Here is a 22660-nt window from a genome sequence, read left to right as displayed (position 1 = left end):
ATGACTACATTGTTTTTGAATTGTTCTTACAATCATTTCAAAAACACCAAATGGACGATAATCTGTGCACACACACACACACACAAAAAGAGTCCAGACATTTTTTGACAAGAAAAACAATTTAATTTTAAATAGAAATGTAAAAAAACAGCAACATGTTTTATTCCTACAACTGATTATTTACAACTTGAATATAAATTTTCTTTTTACAACGCCCCCTGCTGGCCATTGGCTCCTGCGACACATTCTTCAGTTTTGTCCTTAGTCATCGATGGTCGGCAGCCAGAAAGCCTGAAAGATTGAATCCATAAATCTGTAATTCCTTACAGCCATAACTTGTTTACAGATTAAAAACCTTCAATCCTTAAAAATGTTGATCAGAATTTGGGCTTTAACATTATTGACCTTAAAAACAGTTTTAATAAGGAACTTCATTTAGAGAATCTTTAAAATTGTTTATAGAAATGACCTTTAAAATCAAAACAAAACTATTGGCAAAATCAAATCCTCTCATTTTATTTTCAAAAAAATTTTTTTTCTCAACTGTTTGAAGTGCATTTCGTCAATCCAATACGACAGATGTGAGGATTGACCTTTCGCATCCCAGACTCACCATGTTGGAGCAGGCACTGGCAAACGTCATGAACTTTGGATTGAACTGCAGACAGGTAATTGGGCCGGTGTGCTTCCCGTCTAATAAGGCCACCTTCATCCCACTCTCTGCGTTCCACACGTGGATCTTTCCATCCTCTGAGCCTGCGTCACATCAATCAGTGAGAAAAAAATGACACAGAACAGGGCAGCTCATTATTAGAAAAAAACATATTTCTTAGAAGATCAACAGTGAAATTTATTCCTATAACTGGCTAGGATCTTTTTGCTGCTGTAAACACCATAACTTCCCCATTGTGGGACAATAAAGGGATTTTCTCTTCTATTATATTTTACTACAGCAATACAAGACAACTAAATTACAAATAGACTTATTGCTAAATGCCAGATCAGTAGCATAATAAATGACTGCTAGGTTAACTGGTCTATCAAAGGTTCCTCATAGCTGTGAGTGTTAGGATAAATGGTTGGCCAGAGTGTCTCTATCCCTAGAGATGGAAGCAAACTGACTGAAAAAAAAAAAGTTGGTAAAATCCCAAATGATCAGCTCTGATCAGCGGGTGTCAGGCGGTTAACTGCTGGTACTTTTATCAAGTAATCTGCAGCAGTTTTTATTATCAACCTTTAAGTTAATATTTGTTAAATTTTATTGTTGAATAGACAGAACGAAGAAAGCTTTATATTATCATACAAGGTGAACAAATAATCTGAGAAAATCTGATCTGGACTTAACTCGAAAAGGCTTTCATATTTCTGCATAAAATAAAATGCACTTTGTTGTTACACAGCTAATTTACGTCAAAACAAGAAGTGTGGAGCTTTTTCCTTAAACTTATGAGTTAAGATAATTAAATACATGCTTCCATAAACTTACCGATCATTACAAACTGAGAGTCTGGAGTAAAGGAAGCCTCTAGGGTTACACCTTTACTGTTGTTATACCCCTAAAAATAGAGAAAAACATTTTAACATATATTAAAACCCAAGAAACACTTCAGAAATAAGTGGTGGGACATGACAAAACATTTTTAAATCAAATTATTCACAGGGTCTTTTATTAAATTGCGATTGGCCTAATTTTAATCAAAAACCATCCATCGACAAAACAAACCAACCTTTCAATTCAAAAACCTTTTGGCTTCTTAATCATTGAATAAACTATCATATGAGCACAACATTTTTCTGCTATTTAATGAATTATTTGGGTCGGCTTGGTTGAAAGTTATAATCATTTAACTTTACCCAGAAACCCCTGTTATTTTACGCAACTTCTTTGCAAAACTCCTCTATAAAATGTCAACTGTCCATAAACATTGTAGCACAGTTCATTCAACTAAATAGGGTAAAAAATATATAAAACAACTTTGGCTGTAGAGGTTTAACATTTGATTTAAATAGAAGATAAAGTTCAATTTCTAACACTGACACTTCAGCACTACATGAGGCACTGCTTAAATATTATTCATTAATGAGCATTGAGTGCAACTCTCCCCTACCCCAAAAGAATGCAGCACAGCTCCTTTAAAAGCATCCAGGATGCGAAGGGCGCCGCCGTTAGTTGAAAGAAGGATGAGTTTACCATCGTTGCTAAACTTGAGTCCCGTCCACTCACATGTCCGATCGTACTGAAGCTTAAAAGTTGCAAAGGGACCCTGTTGGTGAGAGGAATGTTTTTGTTGCAGATTATATATTAGCTTAAATAACAGAGTAAGAACATATCTCACACAAACATACAAAAAAATAAACTTTCCACATACCTTATCAAATGATCTCAGATCATAAAGTTTAACCATCTCTGAATTTATTCCAGCTGCAAAAATTAGGCCCTCTGGGTCAAACGAGCACACTGGCTTCCCCTGAAGGTGCATCAACCCCTTAAAAAACAAAAAAAAAAACAAGTTCACAGAAAATTTGGTGCCGTGTTCAAAGTCAAATCTCGAATAATGCTTATGAGAGGGGAGTAAAGCTAGATACCAACCTGGCAGTTTGGCGAACGCAGATCCCACAGCCTGATAGTTTTGTCTAATGAGCCGGAAATAAACGTGTCATCCACAGGAGACATCGACAAAGAAGTCACTCTGATCACAAAAAACAATACAATTAATAAAGAAACAAAACAGCAGGATAAAACATGAACCAATCAAGGAAACATAAGAAGAGCCCTCACCTTTTGTTATGTCCAGGAAAGTATCGGATATACTTGTTGTCATGAAGAGACAAATACCGTATAGTGTCTAAAAGGAAAAGAACAAATTTGGTGACACCAGCAGACCCGAATGAATGACAAATGAATTCTATGCACCGAAACAAACAGAGGAAAAGACACAACTTGGCGTTTTAAAAGCTCGTCCGGAGATTGTGCTCAACCGTAGGCAAGGCAGTCACTTGTACAGTTAGCTCCTGTATGGGGTAGAATCACAGACCCTCAAACTGTACAAACAACTACCTCAGGCTACAGTGAGCAGCATGATGACCAATTATGCAACAGCATTCATTAGCCTGCATCCTGGGCCATTTAGACTTAAAATGAGGCTGCAGAACAGAAGTTAAACTCTGAAATTGCAACAAGAAATATATATTGACCTTTTCTTTTTCTGAATACATACCATCAATTTTATTGGAACTGTAGACCACTGTGTTTGCAGCATGTGTGTACCTGATCAGATCCACCCCATACTTTTTACTGTAGAGAGTTCTTTTGGGTCTGTCATAAATAAAAAGAAGAAAAAAAATTAGAAGCAGACCTTTCTATTAATTCAATTACTTGACAGGGGTTGTGGGAGAAGTACTATTGTATGTGCTCTTATGCTAAACATTTACAAAAGTTCACCCCTCCCCAAACACTTATCTCGAAAAAGCTCATAATAACCTAAATCGGGTTTCCCATGCCTGCTGGAGGAAAGCATCCACACAGCACCATGCTCTCACCACCATGTAACATTACTTTACTGAACGGATGTCTGCTTGGCCAAAAGTTTATTTTGGTTTTATCGACCTGCATCACCCTCTCAGTGTGTTTTCCCCCACTTTGAACTGTGAATCTTTTTAGCTCCTCCAGTTTGGGGTTAGGTTTAACAGCTGTATTTCCATAAAAGACTCCAGTTTATCAGTTAAAGTTAAAAAGGCTTTTCTTGGTAGAATTATATGGAAAGCAGAAGTAGCAGTATCATGCTATTCCTCTTTTCCAATACAAGTTCAAAGCTTAGGTATTGATTTTTAAACTAAGATTGCATTCTGCTTTTCCAGAACCATCCCTGATGCCGTTTGTTGGATAAGTTCTGTAATTAAACCAACAAGCTGTTCTGAATAGTTATGGATGCCAGTCCTGTTGTATTACTGTCTTTAAATACTTAATTAACCCCATTATTTTCCCTCCATTTCCAGAATACAAACATCAATGGTTTTTATCTACCAGAGAAAACGTAACTGTAAAATTTTCAAATCTTTAACCCATCTACTAGAGCATCTTGGTATTTAAAATTTAATCTGAGTGAATTTAGACACGTTAAAGTTGATCTATACCCACTTTAAAGCTGCTTATTATAATAATACACGCCAAACATCTTGCACTGGGCAGTTGGTCCCTATGTACTAAAAAAAGAAATGGCGGCAGTTAACCCAAAGGCTAAAGATTGAGTATTAACGAGCTCCGAAACTCATTTAACTTCTTATGTCATATAGTCAAATCTTCAACCATGTTAGCTTAAATTAAAGCGCATTTTCTCCATTAAGCTAACTTACTAGCAAAATACACAGAGCTATAATACTCTTTTAAAAAAAATGAAATAAAATGTAAAACCTGAATAACTATTTGAATATATATATTTGAAAAGAAATACTTGAATTTACGGGCTCATACATTTCATTTTTCGTTCTTAATCGCCCAACGCAACGCAGCGGGCCTCGGTGGCTAGCATATAGCAAACCAGCTAACGTGGGAAAAAAACCCTCAACGAACTGGAGAGAAACCGCTCTTACTTTCCCTCCTGGCAGTCATACAAGACCAGTGAGTCGTCATCGCTGCTGGAAATAATCGCTTCTCCGTTTGAGCAGAAATCAAAGCAGTTAATTTTGTCCGTGTTCTCTCGGAACACCTTAGCAACCCTGAAGCTCCGAAGCACATTGTCCGTTAGCTTCATGTTAGCCTGCCTGTCTCTGAGGGGAAGCTGGCCCTCCTCTCGCTTTAAATTGTCTCAAATATCACAGTTAGGGTGATTCGTAAAGATATGTGAGCAAAAGCGGTGCTAAAAAGTAGGGATTAGGATAACAGAATATCAAGATCAGCGACCAGGTCCCGCTTGGTGTGGTTTGAGTCAACGGCAGGGGAGGGACGAAACACCGCCTTTTCGACGTCAGTGACGCGCAGTGGCGTGAACCTCCAACTTCTCGCGAGAGTTGCGCAGTACTTTAAAAACAACACTAATGCTTAAATTCAAACGATCAAATAAACTTAAACTCTGCATGTTAATGTTTAGCATTGCATTATTTGAATAGAAGTATATGTGTTTGTTAAATACCAGTCATTCTGTCACATAAAAAATGGGCAAAGATTTGATTCTCAGCCGCTTCTAAGATTTACTGCCACAGCAAAATAAACACATGAAGAAAGCTGCAGGATGACTTTTGACCCCACAGAAAGGCAACTCCAAGCCTAAGGTATGGTCTTCGACTATAACTTTATGCTGTTCGTGTTTTTTTTGCTAAATTAATTGAATTAACAAATAATTCTATTAGTTTTGAATAACAATAGCTGAGATATCTAGATTTTGTTTAATTTGTAGTGATTGTGACCACTTTCCAGTATTGATATTATGTAATAATATGCCTGATCTGTATTTATGATAAAGACTCACTGACAACTGACAACCTCAAACTTGACAAGATGCATTATCCTAGTGGAAGTAACCCTCATGAGATGTGTTCTCTTCTGTGATAAAAGGATGTACATGGTCATTTGCACTGGGGGTTATGATGTTCACACAGTTATATCCCAAACTACTGCACCACCACCACCAGCCAGGGCATTTGATACAAACTGTGATGACTGCCTGATTGTTGCAACTGAATTTGAGACTAAATATGCAAAAGAGTCAAGTTTATTTTTTAGCAATATTAAGTAGTACCAGCATACCTGGGACAGCTGACACTGGAAATGCCATTACCACCTGCCACTGCAACACATTTAGCCTGCAGCCTCTCCAATTCTAGTAACTAAAGCACCAGTTTCCTGTTTTTTTTGTTTTTGTTTTTTTTAGTTGGCATAAGTGCACATATCATTCTGCCAGTATCATCCCTAAATTATTCATATATTATGTAATTTACATGATTATTTCACTCCACACATCTTAATGGATTGATTCCACAGAGGTGTCAATGACCCGCATCCTTTCCTTTTAACTAAAGCACCACTTTCAACAAGTAGTGCTCAGGAAAGGCATTCTGTAAAGCTCCTCTACTCTATTGTTCATAAAGATCCCAGTAGGTCATCAGTTCTACTCAGACAAGCCTGTCTGGCACCAGCAACCATTCAACTCATAATCAAGTTTTTTAAATGTATTCTCTTAGCTTACTATCGATAAAAAAAAAAAAAAAGATTTCAAATGAATAACACACTGAGAATATTTTTATTATAAAAATGTGTATTTAATTTAATGTAAATAAAAGGGTTTTTTTTTTTTTGGTAGTGTAGAGAAGAGGTTAAAAGGACAGCTGAAATGCATGTTCACATGGGCAGTGATATCTCAAATCAATCATTAAACGTAGTTTAAACAACTCCAGTCACTGTTTGGTTACATTTTTGCTGAACTGCGGATCTGGAACACACACAACAGGCTGCCACAGAAATCTGCAGGCTTTAATCGCCGTACACAGCCCACACAGGTAGGCAGCCTTCGAAACAGACTTGAAGTGAGAGATAGAAGCGGAATTTTGATATTAACTACAAACGATAACATCTAACTTTTGTTAATTTGAACATAAATCAAACTAATAATAGTAAATGTATAATTTGGTCTTTAACATTAAAAACTAAATATCTAGATGGAGTATATAAAATGATTTTTCTATCAATTTAAGTAGACTCAGCCTGTTGCAGATTTGAACTCAAAAGACTTTTGAAGCTACAGGGTGAGGGTTGGGTTAAACTATGCCAAAAATCTCTGGGAATTTATTGTCAAATTGTCTTACATCTGGAGCTCTTTCGAAGTGTGGTAATGTGTACAAAAACTGATCATTTTTAATACATATATATTTTACAATGGCCCTCCATTATTAAAATTGGCTTACATTTGGTATGTATGCATGATTTTGAATATAAAACATCTGATATTTTTAATGCACATATCATTCTGACAGTATCATCCCTAAATTGTTCATATATAATGTAATTAACATGCTTCTCTTACTCTACACATCTTAATGGATTGATTCCACAGAGGTGTCAATGGCCCGCATCCTTTCCTTGTTCCAGCACCAGCCTTTTCTGGCCGTCTTGGGCAGAGGGAAACCCACCTTTCGTAAAATGTCCCTGGACTCTCGGGCACGGGAAATCTTCCGAGTTGCGGTGGAAGCTGTGCAGCCAGACCATGTGGTCAGGCAGAGCATAGAACGCAAGGAAGACTCCGTCATTATTGACGGACGCACATTCACATTAAGGCACAACCTGCACCTGGTGGGCTTCGGGAAAGCGGTTCTGGGAATGGCTGCAGAGGTAGAGAGGATTCTGGGCGATCATATTGTCAAAGGAGTCATCAGCGTGCCGCATGGGATACAGCAGACACTGAAGCAGCATGGAAAAAGGTAAGCGGATCATGTACAATTAACAGGGCCCCGCAGAAGTATTCTTACTAGTTTGTGTATTTTATACTTTGCAACATTACAGCCACTCAAATAAAATCCATCCAGCTGGTTGGGATCTTGTCTATGTCACATACTAAGTGAATAATGTCCACTCCTGTGTCATCTCATGCCAGCATTATTTACAGATGTATCAAGTAACAAAGTACAAATACTTTATTACTTCACTTAAAGGTATAGTGGAGGAAGATCTTTTTCCAGGTGGATCATCAAAATAAGTGGTCCTCCTAATTGTCAATCATTCTGGTGAAGTTTATGTAAGGCCGTCCTACGTGCTCGTCCCTATTATCTCTCACTGGTGGTGAATCTGACATAGTGGAAAAATTGCAAATCTTCTCTTGGAAAGTAAGCTTATATGAGCGATGCAAACAGCAACGTTTAAACGGAGCGTGCACGAGGAGAAACGGGCTGTGCACGCTCTTGCATGCTTAATAGACGATCCATCTCGGGAGCTCCTGAAGTCGAGGGGGGGGGGGTCTTTTCAAAAATTTGCGAAAATCCTCCACTATACCTTTAAGGAGAAATTTTGGCTATCTATACTTTACTGGAATAATTATTTTTTAGGCAACTTTATACTTATACTCCTTACATTTGAAAAATAGACGTCAAAATAATTTGTTTCATCATCCATCCATCAATCCATCTTCTTCCACTTATCCGGGGTCGGGTCGCTGGGGTTGCAGCTTCAGCAGGGAGGCCCAGACGTCTCTCTCCCCAGCCAATTGGGCCAGCTCCTCCAGGGGAATCCCAAGGCATTCCCAGGCCAGCCGAGAAACACAGTCCCTCCAGCGTGTCCTGGGTCTTCCCCTGGGCCTCCTCCTGGTGGGACGTGCCTGGAACACCTCACCAGGGAGACGTCCAGGGGGCATCCTAATCAGATGCCCAAGTCACCTCAAACTGGGTTACCTCATTGTGGAGGAACAGCGGCTCTACTCTAAGTCCTCCCTGGATGACTGAGCTTCTCACCCTATCTCCAAGGGAGAGCCCAGACACACTACGGAAAAAAATAATTTCAGCCGCTTGTATCCGGGATCTAATTCTTACAGGCATGACCCAAAGCTCATGACCAAAGATGAGGGTAGGAATGTAGATCGACCGCTAAAACGAGAGGTTTGCTTTTTGGCTCAGCTCTCTTCACCACAACAGACTGGTACAGCGCACGCTTCACAGCAGACGCTGCACCAATCCACCTATCAATCTCCTGCTCCATCTTCCTCTCATTCGTGAAAAAGACCCCAAAATACTTAAACTTCTCCATTAGGGGCAGTACATCCTCCCCAACCTGGATAAGGCACCCTACCCTTTACCGGCTCAAGACCATGGTCTCACCATTTGTTTCATCCACACAATTAATTTCTTTGTGGTTTGACTCGGTAATGCACTAACTTGTTGTTCGCCTCATACCAAAATAAATATTTTTCAAGAAAATACAAAGTTAAAATTGACACCGTTGCCATTAGTTATAAAACTTAGAAAAAGAAAAGTTATCATCCAGAATTGTAGAAAAATTTTCCTTTAATAGGGTAGTGCTGTAAAGCATTCTAAAAAAAAAGTATTTTATTACTTTTACTTTTATACTTTAAGTCATTTTAAAAATAGTACTTTTACACTTTTACTTAAATAAAAAGCTTAAGTTGATACTCTAACTTCTACAAGTAAAGATTTCAACTTTTACTTGAGTAATAAACTTTTAACTCTGATTATTTACTTTGACCTTTCTGTAGAGGCCACATGACCTGAAAAAAAAAAAATCCCCTGTTCATGTGAGAAAATAACTGCTAGTTGTGAACTCTACAAATCTGATCTTCATAGAAAAACGTTAAGAAGATAATAGAAAATTTGGGATTAGGGATAGAAAATAGATTTTTAGGCAAAAAAAAAAAAACATGTAGACACCATGTAAGGAAAGCAGTGAAAATGTATGAAAAGGTGCTCTGGGCAGATAACACTGAATTCAATCTATTTATAAAGCCTTAATGATGGAAAACTAACACTGACCAACATTTTGAACACACCACCCACAGTGAAACTTGGTGTGGACACCCTTATGCTATGAGGGACAGGAAGGCTGGTCAGAGTGCATAGATGAAATTAGCTTCATATAGAAAAATAGATGAGGCTAAAGGAGCAATCCTGGAAGGTAACCTGCTTAACGATTCAAGGTTTGGTTGGAGATGAACCTACGTGTGGGACACTCCAAACCTGGGATCTTATATTGTTAGAACGGCCCTTAGAGTGCATCACAGGGCAACCTTGGAAGAAATCCTTTTAAATACGACATTTAACTACATTTTTAAATGAAGTATACAGTTTTCTTTCACTTTACAATTATTAGTGGCATGTTAATAGATTAGTGCTAGTCTGAATACCCAAAGTAACCTAAAATATGGATAAGAATGTTATTCTACATGTTATTCTTTGTATCGATTGCAGCCATCTGTTGCTGAAGGAAGACAGCCGGATCAAAGTCATGGAAGGAGCCAAAAACAACCTACCTGATGATGACTCTGTGAGAGCAGCTGAACGGATCAAACAGTTAGCCAGTGAACTGACCGAAAAAGATTTGCTGCTTGTATTAATATCAGGTAAGAGCATGTGCATTTCTCTTAATAGTCACATCAGATTGTATGGGTTTCACAGCAGGTTTGTTTCTGTCAAGGTGGAGGCTCTGCACTCTTACCAGCACCAATTCCTCCAATCTCGCTTCAAGAGAAGCTTGATGTCACCCGCAGACTTGCTGCTGCTGGTGCCACCATCCAAGAGCTGAACAAAGTACGTCGATCCCTCTCTTTGTTGAAAGGTGGAGGGCTTGCACACCATGCTCACCCTGCACAGGTAACTCCCAGCAGGTATTTCAAAATATATATTTTTATTGGAAAAAGAGCATATTTCTAATTAGTGATCTTCTAATTGTTTTACCAAAGGTGGTTTCACTCACGCTGTCTGATGTGATTGGGGACCCGCTTGATTTGATAGCAAGTGGCCCAACAGTGGCATGTGAGGTGTGGCCAGAGGAAGTGTTATCTATCCTTGAACAATACAAGCTGCACAACTCTATTCCAGCATCAGTAAAGGAAGTGCTTGCCAGACAGGGTCCCCGCTGGAAAGAGAACACGGGGGACGTCGATTCAGCTGAAAAGGCTCTAAACGTTGTGATTGGCTCTAATACTGTTGCACTCACATGTGCCGGCAGGCGTGCTCGAGAGCTAGGTTTCCGTCCTGTTGTGCTCTCACCAGGAGTCTGTGGAGATGTGAGGATGGTCTCCAGAATGTACGGCCTTCTGGCTCGCTTCGCCTGTTCCTATGAGGAGCCGCCTCCAGAGATCGCGGCTGAGGTGCTGAGGCTGGGGCCCGACGTGGGCGTGGAGAGCTGGGATCTGTGCCGGACCATGCAGGTGATGGACGAAGGGCGAACTGAAGGTTGGGGCGCCACATGTCTGTTAGCTGGAGGAGAACCCACTGTGGAGTTGACAGGAAAAGGGCGAGGTGGGCGGAACCAGGAATTGGCTCTAAGAGTGGCACTGGAAATGAGGGGCCTGAAGCTCCCCCCTCAGGGGCCTGTGTTTCTGAGCGGTGGCACTGATGGTCAGGATGGACCAACAGAGGCTGCAGGAGCCATCACTGATGGGGGGCTGTATGATGAAGCCCATGCACAGGGGTTAGATGTTGACAGCTTCCTCAGTAACAATGACTCTTACACTTTTTTTTCTGGTCTCTCAGGCGCACAGCGTCTACTGGTACCTGGCCTGACCTGTACTAATGTCATGGATGTACATGTGCTGCTTATCCCAGCCATCCCCATCAAAATAAGTTAAAACCAAAACAAACCATTGTGACAAAAACCAGTGGATCATCATGTCAGGTTTTTTTTTTATTCATATGCATTAAAAAGTTTTTATAGGGTTTTCTTTTTTACAAATTACCAGATTTAGCAGATGGGTCCTCACACTGGGCCTGGTTCTACTGATTATTTCTACTAACAGAGTCTTTCTGTTAGTATATAGTCTATTTTTTTAATTAGACGTTTAGAGAGGAGTTACATGGATTTATGGTAATTTTGGAAAATAACGGGCAGTTCTGTAATTGAACAGTAATAATGAATCTATATATATATATATATATATATAAATATATTTATGAAATAAATTGTGCATCTATTTCCAGTTTTAATAAATTAATTTGATAACTATACTATAATTGATAACAACAAATTCTGTAAAAATATTCTAACCTTGACAATTAATCCTAAAATAGGATCCAACAGATACATTTCTTTCAAATAAAAATTGGTACCATATGAGACGTTGCTTCGTGATTTTCTTTTTTATTCATATCTGATGAAGTTCACTTTCTAAATTTAATGTCAAATTACATTAATTAATTAAATCTACCATCTTGCTGTCAGCTTGCAAATAAACACAGACTACTCTTAGATTGATAGGAAAAACACACGTAAATGTGACTGATATGCAGGTCCTTCTCAATATATTAGCATATTGTGATACAGTTAATTATTTTCCATAATGTAATGATAAAACTTGAACATTCATATATTTTAGATTCATTGTACACTAAGTGAAATATTTCAGGCCTTTTATTGTCTTAATACTGATGATTTTGGCACACAGCTCATGAAAACCCCAAATTCCTATTCCTAATATGCCTTATTAGAAAAAAAATGTCTGAAACTCGTGATTTAAACTTTCTACTGTTTTGGGTTATGCTGAAAAGTATAAACAGCACATCTTTCTTTTTTCAATTTAAAGTTTATTTTGTAAACCGGTTGACTATTTTAATTGCATAATTCACAACTTCACCAGATAAACACACATATGGGTACATTATATATATATATATATATATATATATATATATATATATATATATATATATATATATTGTTTATATCTATAAATTATCAAAACTGTTCATTCAGTTTCTCAAAAGCTAAAATGTCCAGCCCATAATTTAAAAAGGAGTATTTCTCTAATCCCGATGGCTCTTCAGATTGTCTCCTGTTTTACTCTCCCTGCAAGACAACAGAAAAATACAAAACATCAATAAAAAACCATGACGATGACATTAAAGCGGGCTGTCACTTTGGAAACAAACCTAATCGTTTGACTTATTAAAGTAAAAGAAATGAGAGAAGACAGTCGTGTAACGGTGACATCAAACACCCACCATCCACTGAGGTGAGGAGCAGCCTCCGGGGTTCCTCCGTTCTGTCCGCTCCCTGAATGTAAACAGAGTATATGCTAACATGCTAACAGGGCTAGCTTGGTTTTTACAAAACATAATATCCCTGTGCGGAACGAAACACACCCACCTTGTCGGTAATACATGTCGTTAACTGTGTTCCCGTAGACCTTCCATGCAAAATGAATCGCGATGAGGCTAAAAACCAGCCAACTGAAAAGGATTTTAAAGATGGAGACCCTCATGTCGTTGGCGAGCCAATCGTCCACAAACTCGGAGAGGAACGATAGGCAGCTGTCAGCGATGCGGGACAGAAACTCAAAATCCCACGACTCATCCATGCTGTCCGCTTCAACGGTTAACGCTGGGACTGAATATGCCAGCTGCTGGTTTAGTCACTTTCATAACATCCCTTTGTTTCTGCAAGGTATGATGCCTTCACTGTTTACATACGGGACCATTCTACTGCTGTTCTTCTTCTTTTTTTTCCCCTCTTCGTCTTGTTTTTATAGCGGTTTGCAAGCAACTTACTGATGCGTATTACCGCCATCTACTGGAAAGAGGATCTGTTTCTGCTCTTATTCGGCGGTTGGCAACAACCCTAAAGACGCCACCTACTGGACAGATGGTTGAACTGTAAATGAATGGTCTAGTAGTCCCAGCATCACAGTGAAATAGAATATTACTTAAATTTAATTTATTTTAGTAATTCAAAAAGTGAAACTGATTTATCATACATAGATTCATTACACGCAACGCAAAGTGTCTCTTATGTTTCAGTCTCTTATGTCTGCTGTTTTTGCTGATTTTCTTCAAATTCATTATCAAATGTATCTTAACATATTTAATTGTAATTTTACTATGACCTGCACCAGATAAAACATAAAATCACGTTAGACTGCAAGATCAATAAAATGGGATTTTTTATAATAAAATATCAAAGCATATGAGAGAAAGATGTAGGGGACGGAAAAAGTCTTAGAACAACCTACACAAGCAACAGGGATAAGCACAGCATGGAGAGAACTGAGAAGCAGAGCCTGTTCAAGAGTTTGTGAACAACTGGTCTGGACTGTGGCCTGAGTGCCTGGGATGGGATCCAACAATGTTGCATTTCCTGTTTTTAAGCCACGCCTGAAGTAGAGAAAGTTAATGCACTAATTCCACTAAATGACTGAAAGGAACTATCTTTTGAAATGAACAACCTGTTATCAGTACACTGTTTATTTTGAAAGCCCTTTAACAACAAATTCTAGAGAAATGTTAAAGTTACAGTAGCTACTATCCAGTACATGTTTTATTGTCCCTGGTCGTTTAATATGAACATTACCAATGATGATGTGGTGTTGAATCTAATGTCTTTTCTAAGTAATGATTCTAATTCACACTAAATACTTGAATTTTCTTATATGTTATAAAGCTTTTACTTTATCATTGATTCATTGATGGCCCAGTGTTTTTGTCATGTGTTTTGAATGTGGGAAAGTGTCTTGGTTCCTGATTTGCATAATTTTTTTCCTCACTATTGATTTAAATGACATTTTAAGGAGGACATAGGGACCCCTTTTTAATCATTCTGCTTCATTCTATCTCTATTCTTCAACTCTACAGAATCTGTTAGTTCAATGTCTAACTTTATGCTCTCTCTGCCTTTTCTCATAGTAGCTTCATCTGTCCCTGTTTGGCTGTGACTCCACCCTGGAGAGAAATATCAGCTGTGCTGCTGCCATCAATACTGTTGTTTATAGATGTTGGAGATTGGCCTGTTTTTCCAGTGTCCTGTTTCTCTGACTGTGACTGGCTGGATGTGCTCTCTTCATCCTCTGACATGGGAGTTGGTTCAGAGCTTGTCTGCCTGGCTGTGTGTTTCTTGGACTGGGACGCCTTTTACAGCTGCTTTTTGTATCTCTGCTTCTGTCTCCCTGAACCCCAGTCGGCCTCGGCAGATGGCCGCTCTCACTGAGCCTGGTTCTGCTGGAGGTTTCTTCCTGTTAAAAGGGAGTTTTTGCTCTCCACTGTCGCTACAATCATGCTTAGTGTGAGAGATTGCCTTCAAGTCAATGAGTCGATGCAATCAACTTGTTTTCCTTAGATAGAAAACTTTTAATCAATTTGACTGTATGGGCTGGTTAACTGTAAAATACCTTGATATGACGTGTTGTGAATTGGTGCTATATACATGAACAAACTTGAATTGAATATTAATGGGTAAATATTTTTTTTAAATACAATGAAGAATTGCTACAGAATAAAGAATACAAATGACTGTCTGGTCTTACTTCCTCTACCCATCCTATAATTATCACTATCATCTCTCTGTGGTTAGGTTTTTGAGTACCTCTGATTTTAAGATTTTATAGGCGGGGCTTAACCGCTCCTACCAGCATTCTTATTGGCTACCTGAACCACGTCATCGTCGACTCCGGAAGTTCGCCGCTGTAAGAGCAAGATTTGTTTTCGGCTTCTCATCCTGTCAGCTCATTTGCAACCGTGCTACACAGTGAAGTTATTGTAGTGCTTTGTATTTTTTTAAAGTCAACGTTTGGACATTTTACAAACGTAAGTTTTGTCGTTTGTGTTTATTTATCAAATTTAAGAAAGAGAGTTGGTTGAAGCCGAGGCCATGAAATCCATCTGTTTGTGTTTCGCCTTGTTAGCTTCTGTTAGCTTCGCCTCTATAGTGAGCATTTGCTGTGTCCGTATTCACCGCCAGAGAGTTTCATTTTATAAAGGAAAACTGCATTAACCGGCAGCTATGTTTGTTTGGAAACTTATTTTAAAATAAACTCTTTTTAATAACCGTCCTCTGCTGGTGAGTAACACTGTATTTGCTGCTGAAGCTGTAATCAGATTGGACTCGGCGTCTGTTTGCTGTCTTTAAGGTGTTCACTCTCTCCTGATTTTAGGTCACCTCATTGATTAGTACATTTATTCATGAGGTTATCACACCTCAGTGCTTTATTAATGAAGCTGAATGTGGATTCCTTTGTTTTCTAGGGACTGGGATGGTATCATGGAGGTAGACCATCATAAAGACACAGAGGGGCAGGCAGAGGAGACATCTGACCCTCCAACAGAGAGCAACCCACCTGGTAAATATTACTTCATTCTCAACGTAACTGCAGTGATCCAGCCTTTATTATACAAATACAAGTTTACAACCAAATAAACACTAGAAGATTGCATTCATTGCATTTGAATTGTGTAAATTTTAAAGACTGAGACCTGATTTTTATCCATTAGGATGACGCTTTAAGGGAAATTCAAATTTCAGCAGCTTGACATTAACATGGGGGAGAAGCACCACACAGAGAGCAAAGAGAGAGAAAAAAGGCTGGACTACAGTTTTAGATTTAGAATTACAAAATCCTGTGAAAAATATAATCTACACTCCAGATTAACCTTAAGATATTTTTATGCAAAGATAAAAGGAAGAAGATAAAAAGATTAAATATGTAATGGAAGTGACCAGTGACATTAAATCACATTAGAAGTGACATTAAAGGAAAGTATAACTTCAGGTTTCGACATAGATATCTAAATTGGCAGAATTGGATGGATATTTTTTTTGTAAAATTTGTGGACAGGTCATTTAAAACCAGTTTTTTCAAACCAGTAATACGTTTTACTCTATGGTATTCTTTAGAGGGGAGTGGAAGTCTAGTGGGAAGGGCATAGAGCTTGGAATCCTGAGTCCCACTCCCACAGACTGCCACTGTGGGTCTCCCTTAACCCCAACTTAATCCATTACTCAAGGGGATGGGTTTAATGCAGAGGTGAATTTCTCCCACATGAGATCAATAAAGTTCAATTAATTTAAAGTGAAAAAAAAAAGCTTTGAATATAAACAAGCTATTTAATCATAAGAAGTCATATAACAGTAGCACAAATGTCAAAATTGTTTAAATTATTCCATCCTTGCAAAATAATATTAGATGTAAACAAAAAAAGGGGGGGGGGGAGTTGACTTTATGTATAGAATATTTAGCATTTATTTTGATTATTTCACAGTTCCTGTGCTGACTAACTCTGAAAGGTTGAAATATCACATTATTCTATGAAAGGTTGATCCAAAAGGAAATTCACTACAAATTACAAAACGATTGTACTTTACCTAGATTAAAAAAAATAAAAGCTGTAATTTTTACTTCCTGAACACTAAGATCATTATTTTAATGGTAGAAGTTTAAAAGTCAGATGTGAGTAAAATGACATAGAGCCGCTTCGATCTTCCATTTGCAAAAGCAGAGAAAAAGTAAAAAAAAAAAAAATCTTTCTTTAAACATCAGCCAGTTAATGCTTTAAAGGTAGTTAAAAAAAGCTTTAACTCTCCAGATGAAGATTTTTGTGAGATTCTTGAAAATAACATATATATATATATATATTTTTTTTTACTTTTATTTCCTGTTCCCTTTATTATTCTTGGCTGTGAATGATCCAATTGTTATTTGGACAACAATGTTTATTTCATAACTAATTCAGTTTTGCTTTCACCATAGCAGACACCCTGGCCACTTCTCTCTGTCTCTTGGGGAACCACATGTTTCCTGATCAAGTGGCAACCAATGCTTGCAGCAGCGTTAACAGAAGTGAGCCTGCAACTTTGCAGCCGTCTGATGCTTCAGTGGAGGATTCTGGTCTGGACGAAGGGCCTCCGCCCAACCCTGGAACAGATTCCAGGACACAGGACTCGGAGTGTCAGACCAACCTGGCGGCCCACCCAGCTGAGCGAGTCACTGAGGATGCTGCCATCAACAACGCTCAGAGCGACTCTGGGGAGTTTGTTGTTACAATGCTGGCCAAGGCCAAGCTAGAAGAACAAGGCATAGGCGTAAAGGGGAGATCATCTCCTTTACTTGAGACGGGGATTCAGGAATCTCCTTCGTTTACGTCTCACCGTGATGAGGATGTCACTGCCGACAGCTGGCGGCGACACAGGAAGCATGTTTTTGTTCTGAGTGAGGCTGGAAAGCCCATTTATTCCCGATATGGCAGCGAAGAGGCGCTTTCTTCAACCATGGGGGTCATGATGGCGCTGGTGTCTTTTGTTCAAAGCGGGGATAACATCATCCGCTCAGTTTATTCAGGTGAGCCCACTGACTCTCAGGGTAAACTCAGCTAATTTTATCAGCTAACTGCATTTGTGTTATCGTTTGATTTCCCTCTGTCTGTAGAGAATTTTACATTTAGTGATGTGTCGTTATGGAGGGACATCCAGATCTTTACATTTTAGCCTCGTATATCGTAGCATTATATTTAGGGTCGGTACCAGAAGATGAGGAAAAAAATACAGCAGCTATAGTTGGAGATTAATACACATAAGAAATGCTTTTAAAATCTATTTAAAAGTATTTTTAAATAGGAGTTCTGTGTGATAAAGAAGCAAATGTCAAATATGAGATTGTTTTTGAAAACCGTTCATCTGCCCTCCATCTTGAATTTATATATATATATATATCTTTGTACAAAAAAATAAAATGAACTCAGGTTTATAGTTATTGACTAAATGTTATGTCAAAGTCCTTGTTGCACTTGTTGCTTTTAGGATTCTTTTTTTTTTTTTTTAACCCTCTTTACCTTTATTGTGTCTCTGTTCCATCAGAGGAGAACACGGTGGTGTTCCTACAGAAGGGGCCTCTGGTTCTGGTGTGCGTCTCCAGCAGTCGTCAGTCTGAGCAGCAGCTGCGTGAAGAACTCCTCTACGTATATTACCAGATCATCAGCATGCTGACCCAGGCCAGCATATCGCGCATCTTTGAGCACAAGAAGAACTACGACCTGAGGCGACTCCTCGCAGGCTCAGAGAAGATCCTGGATGGTCTGCTGAACCTGGTGGATTCAGACCCCAGCTTTCTGCTTGCAGCAGTGCATTGCTTGCCTCTGGCTGCCTCTCTCAGGGATTCTCTCAGCCAGATCCTGCAGAAAGCTATCACCCCCAATCTGGTTTTCTCCATCCTGATTGCTAAAAACCAGCTGCTAACCATCGTCCAGGAGAAAACCGTGATCGAGGATGCGAGGCTGGCACCGGCCGACGTCCACCTGCTGCTGAACCTCATCGGAGCCTCTTCTGCTTTTCAAGCTGGGGAGATCTGGACTCCGATCTGCCTGCCCCTCTTTAACCCTGACTGCTATTTTTATGCATACATCTCCTACCTGGACCCCCCGGACTGTACGGTTTGTTTGCTGCTGCTCTCCACTGACAAGGAGGCCTTTTACTCCGTAGCTGAGTGCAAGAGGAAAATCGAGGAGGCCATGTTGGCTCAGAACTCCCTCAGCCTCATTGCCAAAGCTCAGTCGTACAGCGTGAGTCAGGTTGGCGTCTCAGACCTCAGGCACTTCATGTACAAGCCCTTCGACGTGCCAGACAACTACCGCCAGCTCACCCAGTTCACCAGGTATGTGTGTGTAGATGTGACTTTGACTTGTTCCTCTTTAGCTATTGTCTGACAGCTGCCTGTGACTCTGTGTGTTTAACCTGATTGTAGTCCAGAGATGGAGGCTCCATACAGCAGCGAGGAGGAGAAAATGCGGCTCCTGGATCTGTATCGATACATGCACAGCCGCATCCACAGCACCTCACGACCCCTCAAGCTCATCTACCACGTCGCTGAGAGGGAAACTCTGCTAGCCTGGGTGAGGAGCTCATAGTTGGGGTTACAGCCTCATTATTGTCAGGCATTAAATACAAGCTTTAGAACATGGATGCATGTGCTGTAAACAGTTCTAACATACTTCCTTTATTTTCCTTTTTCAAACAGCATATTTTTTTCGAATGAATGAAGTCTGTCTATTTCTGGTCATTAGGATCAACAGAAATAGATTATTTTGATTACATTTGAAGAAGTTGGCAGAAATGTTACATAAAATAAGGGCTTTTAATGCCTGATAGGAACATGCACTCCCTCTAATAATTGTTTATCAGCAAGGCTGCACCTGAAAGCCACTTTTATTGGGTGAGAAAAACCGAAACAAAACTCTGAACAAAGTCAGCAAACCCCTGATTCCAGAGCTGGCTCTGTCTGTTTGGGAGAAGGTAGCTGATGTGCTCTCCTGCCTGGAAGCATTCAGCATGAGTCGATAATGGTCTGACCACGTTTTCACCATAGTCTTATTACATAGATATGTGCAAATAATGAGGTCAACGTGGTTAAAACACTACTTCTGTGGCCGTCATGCTCATTTGAGCTCAGCTTATTAGCCTAAATTCAGTCTCATTTTTTCGCATCTTTCTCCAGCATTTGTTCTAAAATTTGCTCATTTGAGGGAGGGAAATCAGACTTCTTGAAATATTTTTCTTATAAGTTAACGTAAATGTTTCTTCCTGAAATGTGTATTTTCCCTTGATTTGAGCAGTATTAAAATTTGCCAATGAAATAAGATGATTTATGCTAAAATTAAAAGACCTAAAGCATGCACTGGGGCGGTTCCGGCCGGGATGAGAATAAGCTCCTCGCAGTCCGAGGCCATGGTTCTCGATCTGAAAAAAGTGCATTGTCTCCTTCAGGTTGGAGAAGAGCCCCTACATCAGGTGGAGGAGTTCAAGTATTTTGGGATTCTGTTCAAAGATGAGAGGAAAAAGGAGCAGGAGACCAATAGACGAATCGGCGTTGCTGCTGCTATAATGCAGACGCTGCACCGATCTGTTGGGGAGAAGAGAGCTGAGCAAAAAAGGCAAAGCTCTTAATTTATGGGTCGGTCTACGCTCCTACCTTCACCTATGGTCGTGAAATCTGGATCATGACCAAAAAACCAAGATTCTGGATTCAAGCGGCTGAAATGAGCTTTCTCTGTAGGGTGGCTGTGCTCTCCCTTAGAGTGATGATCTCAGTCATCCAGGAGAGGCTCAGAGTAGGGACGCTTCTCCTCCACATCAAAAGGAGTCAGCTGAGGTGGCTCATACATCTTTTTCGGATGCCCTCTTGATGCCTCCCTTAGGAGGTGTTCCTTCCAAGGGAGGTTGTAAGAGAACATTACATATTTGACCCGATTTAGGCCACATGTGCCTGTTCAGGACTTTGGAGCTGATGTGAAAGCTGCAAGACACCTGCCCTCAGTGGCTAGATCTAAAGGTTGGTTAGAGATGGATAGATAAGACTGATAAAACTATATTCCGGACTCATGGTCCAATAAATACATACATAAAATAAGATAAAATAGTTAATGATAAAAAGCACAATACAAGTACCATTACTGACTAAATAGGAACTTTAAGAAGACAGGAATACCAGTGTGTCCACAGCTTAGTCTGATAACGAATCTAACTCAGGGCTAGCCAAAGTCAGCCCCCGAGGGCTGCTGTCCTATCAACACATCTCTACTAGAGAACAAACGACAAAGGTCTTTGCTTTTTAGGCCGATGCAGAATATTAACTCTGGGTAACAAATAGAGCTCAGCAAAGTTGGCATCATGCGATCTGAAGGCATGGCTGCTAAATGCACTAATGAATAGGGGAATGTTTGTACTTATCCCTAATCTACATCAATGGGTCAGTTTCATGCTACTAATTTGAACACATCTGATAACGTACTTTGGGAAAAAATTCTGTTTTGTCTCGTTTTCTTTTTAGGTCACAAGCAAATTTGAGCTCTACACCTGCTTTAGCCCTCTGGTGACAAAGACCTGTGCCATTACTGCCATCACCAAGCTTCTGAGATGGATTAAGAAGGAGGAGGACCGCCTCTTCATCAGATACCCCCCCAAGTATTCGACCACTCCTAACCCCAGCAAGAGCTCAAGAAGCAGCAGATCAGATCAGCAAGACACCACAGATAATGGCTTCTTATCGCTCCTATAGGACTCTTAGAGCTGCTGCCTCACTCAATTTTTACACTTGACCCAGAGGTATTTTTCAGAATCTGTTTTTCAGACATGTTGGACTTGACATAAACTGACAAGTAGAATCGGACACTACATTTTAGCTTATTTAAAGAGTCTAGTATTCTTCCTTTTTCCTGAGGAACGGGAGCATGTTGTCTCTGAGACGCCTTTGTTTAGAGACCATCAGGCCGAAGCAGTTTTAGTTTGAACTGTGGTACAACACAATTGGGGGAAAAATATTTAAGTAAAAAAGATTTTATATTGTTTTATTACAAAAAGAGAGAATATTTCCTCATGGACTCTGAATGTATCAGATGAGTTTGTTCATAAGCTATAGCAATCTTGTTTGAGTTAATACTAAAGAAAAGTAGGTCAGATGTTGGCATTTTGGGGAGCTGGGAGTATGCAATAGTTTTTATTAGGTCAATATAAACTGGAATGATGACACTGGAACTGCCACAAGAAACTGACCTTCATGGATGATGTTTTAAAATAAATTGCAGGGTTTCATTACAGCTGGTACTCGCATTCAGCAGAGCGAAACATTTAGATGTTTTCTAAAGAAAACAAGCCTCATGTTGATCTTCAGATACTTTCATACCTGAAGCGTCGGGCTCTTTGACCTCTTTCAAGGACTGTCTTCTTAAGAGTCTATACATGATGTCCTCACACTCGTGAGTCCTGAGGTATTTTCTGTCGATTCAAGTCTTAACAGTGTTTTTTGTTTCATGAAATAAATTTCGGAGTGCACACATTTTATTTTTATTTTTTTCTGGGAAATTTCCCGTAACTTTTGTAGATCTCCAGCCTCCTGCCAGTTTATTTATTCCAATAAATAGTAAAATCTGCTATAAATAAATGGTTAATGTTAAACGGGCTTTAAATAATTTATCTATGCAAAGAAGGGAATGAAAAGGTGGGAAAAATGAAGGAAAAGGGACGGAAGGAATGAATATAGACATAAGTGAAGAAAGCAAAAAACAAACAGGTAAACCTGGCTTGAAGTAAAGGAGAAAGGAAAGACCTTACATAAGGTAAACAAGTAATATGTACTTAAAGACAAAAGACTTAAAAGTAAGGGAAAAGGTTTGTAAAGGAGAGAAGGAAATGAAAATTTATGAGGAAGGAAGAAGGGACATTAAGACAATAGGATCCGGAAAACAGTCTTTAAAAACC

At 39.3% G+C, this 22660-nt stretch overlaps 4 protein-coding genes across 6 annotated transcripts; 2 read left to right on the top strand and 2 right to left on the bottom strand.

Moving 5' to 3' along the window:
• Window positions 1–163: 163 nt before the first annotated feature.
• Window positions 164–4960, bottom strand: wdr82 (WD repeat domain 82). Of its 2 annotated transcripts, none has more exons than XM_015382069.1 (9): window positions 4591–4960; window positions 3219–3316; window positions 2780–2846; window positions 2591–2690; window positions 2370–2486; window positions 2109–2264; window positions 1487–1556; window positions 614–756; window positions 164–291 (listed from the first exon to the last, which is right to left on the bottom strand). In XM_015382069.1, the coding sequence occupies exons 1-9, from the start codon at window positions 4749–4751 to the stop codon at window positions 262–264; spliced, it is 942 nt and encodes a 313-aa protein (XP_015237555.1). In that variant the 5' UTR covers window positions 4752–4960; the 3' UTR covers window positions 164–261. The 2 variants fall into 2 exon arrangements, with proteins under 2 accessions (XP_015237555.1, XP_015237556.1); XM_015382070.1 differs by lacking the exon at window positions 4591–4960 and adding an exon at window positions 3482–4500.
• Window positions 4961–5010: 50 nt separating this feature from the next.
• On the top strand, window positions 5011–12284 carry glyctk (glycerate kinase). Its single transcript, XM_015382066.1, has 5 exons — window positions 5011–5268; window positions 7047–7410; window positions 9901–10052; window positions 10127–10302; window positions 10392–12284. The coding sequence occupies exons 2-5, from the start codon at window positions 7055–7057 to the stop codon at window positions 11280–11282; spliced, it is 1575 nt and encodes a 524-aa protein (XP_015237552.1). The 5' UTR covers window positions 5011–5268; window positions 7047–7054; the 3' UTR covers window positions 11283–12284.
• A 74-nt stretch (window positions 12285–12358) lies between these two features.
• tcta (T-cell leukemia translocation altered) lies at window positions 12359–13129 on the bottom strand. Its single transcript, XM_015382071.1, has 3 exons — window positions 12797–13129; window positions 12652–12703; window positions 12359–12496 (listed from the first exon to the last, which is right to left on the bottom strand). The coding sequence occupies exons 1-3, from the start codon at window positions 13005–13007 to the stop codon at window positions 12454–12456; spliced, it is 306 nt and encodes a 101-aa protein (XP_015237557.1). The 5' UTR covers window positions 13008–13129; the 3' UTR covers window positions 12359–12453.
• Window positions 13130–15067: 1938 nt separating this feature from the next.
• LOC107089334 (vacuolar fusion protein MON1 homolog B-like) lies at window positions 15068–22270 on the top strand. 2 transcript variants are annotated; one of them, XM_015382065.1, is made up of 6 exons: window positions 15068–15225; window positions 15664–15758; window positions 17169–17753; window positions 18269–19061; window positions 19152–19299; window positions 21234–22270. In XM_015382065.1, exons 2-6 carry the CDS (start codon window positions 15680–15682, stop codon window positions 21459–21461), a joined length of 1833 nt encoding a protein of 610 aa, XP_015237551.1. In that variant the 5' UTR covers window positions 15068–15225; window positions 15664–15679; the 3' UTR covers window positions 21462–22270. The 2 variants fall into 2 exon arrangements, with proteins under 2 accessions (XP_015237551.1, XP_015237550.1); XM_015382064.1 differs by having other exon boundaries at window positions 17166–17753; window positions 21234–22265.
• The last annotated feature ends 390 nt before the right edge of the window (window positions 22271–22660 follow it).

The sequence above is a fragment of the Cyprinodon variegatus genome, unplaced genomic scaffold, assembly GCF_000732505.1.
Source record: "Cyprinodon variegatus isolate N-32 unplaced genomic scaffold, C_variegatus-1.0 Scaffold248, whole genome shotgun sequence".
Lineage (NCBI taxonomy): Eukaryota > Metazoa > Chordata > Actinopteri > Cyprinodontiformes > Cyprinodontidae > Cyprinodon > Cyprinodon variegatus.
The sequence above is the reverse complement of the archived record's forward strand: the minus strand, read 5'-3'. Positions and strand labels throughout refer to the sequence as shown.

Excerpts from the sequence above, each read along its gene's own strand:
- tcta (XM_015382071.1), bottom strand. The coding sequence starts at position 13,007 with ATGGATGAGTCGTGGGATTTTGAGTTTCTGTCCCGCATCGCTGACAGC. Across the intron at positions 12,704-12,796 it reads CGACATGTATTACCGACAAG|GGAGCGGACAGAACGGAGGA; the intron begins GTGGGTGTGTTT and ends GTTTACATTCAG. Across the intron at positions 12,497-12,651 it reads GCTCCTCACCTCAGTGGATG|GGAGAGTAAAACAGGAGACA; the intron begins GTGGGTGTTTGA and ends GTTGTCTTGCAG.
- wdr82 (XM_015382069.1), bottom strand. The coding sequence starts at position 4,751 with ATGAAGCTAACGGACAATGTGCTTCGGAGCTTCAGGGTTGCTAAGGTG. Across the intron at positions 3,317-4,590 it reads TATGACTGCCAGGAGGGAAA|ACCCAAAAGAACTCTCTACA; the intron begins GTAAGAGCGGTT and ends TATTTATGACAG. Across the intron at positions 757-1,486 it reads CTCTCAGTTTGTAATGATCG|GCTCAGAGGATGGAAAGATC; the intron begins GTAAGTTTATGG and ends GATGTGACGCAG.
- LOC107089334 (XM_015382064.1), top strand. The coding sequence starts at position 15,680 with ATGGAGGTAGACCATCATAAAGACACAGAGGGGCAGGCAGAGGAGACA. Across the intron at positions 15,759-17,165 it reads AACAGAGAGCAACCCACCTG|CAGACACCCTGGCCACTTCT; the intron begins GTAAATATTACT and ends CTTTCACCATAG. Across the intron at positions 17,754-18,268 it reads CATCCGCTCAGTTTATTCAG|AGGAGAACACGGTGGTGTTC; the intron begins GTGAGCCCACTG and ends CTGTTCCATCAG.
- glyctk (XM_015382066.1), top strand. The coding sequence starts at position 7,055 with ATGGCCCGCATCCTTTCCTTGTTCCAGCACCAGCCTTTTCTGGCCGTC. Across the intron at positions 10,053-10,126 it reads GCTGCTTGTATTAATATCAG|GTGGAGGCTCTGCACTCTTA; the intron begins GTAAGAGCATGT and ends GTTTCTGTCAAG. Across the intron at positions 10,303-10,391 it reads ACCATGCTCACCCTGCACAG|GTGGTTTCACTCACGCTGTC; the intron begins GTAACTCCCAGC and ends GTTTTACCAAAG.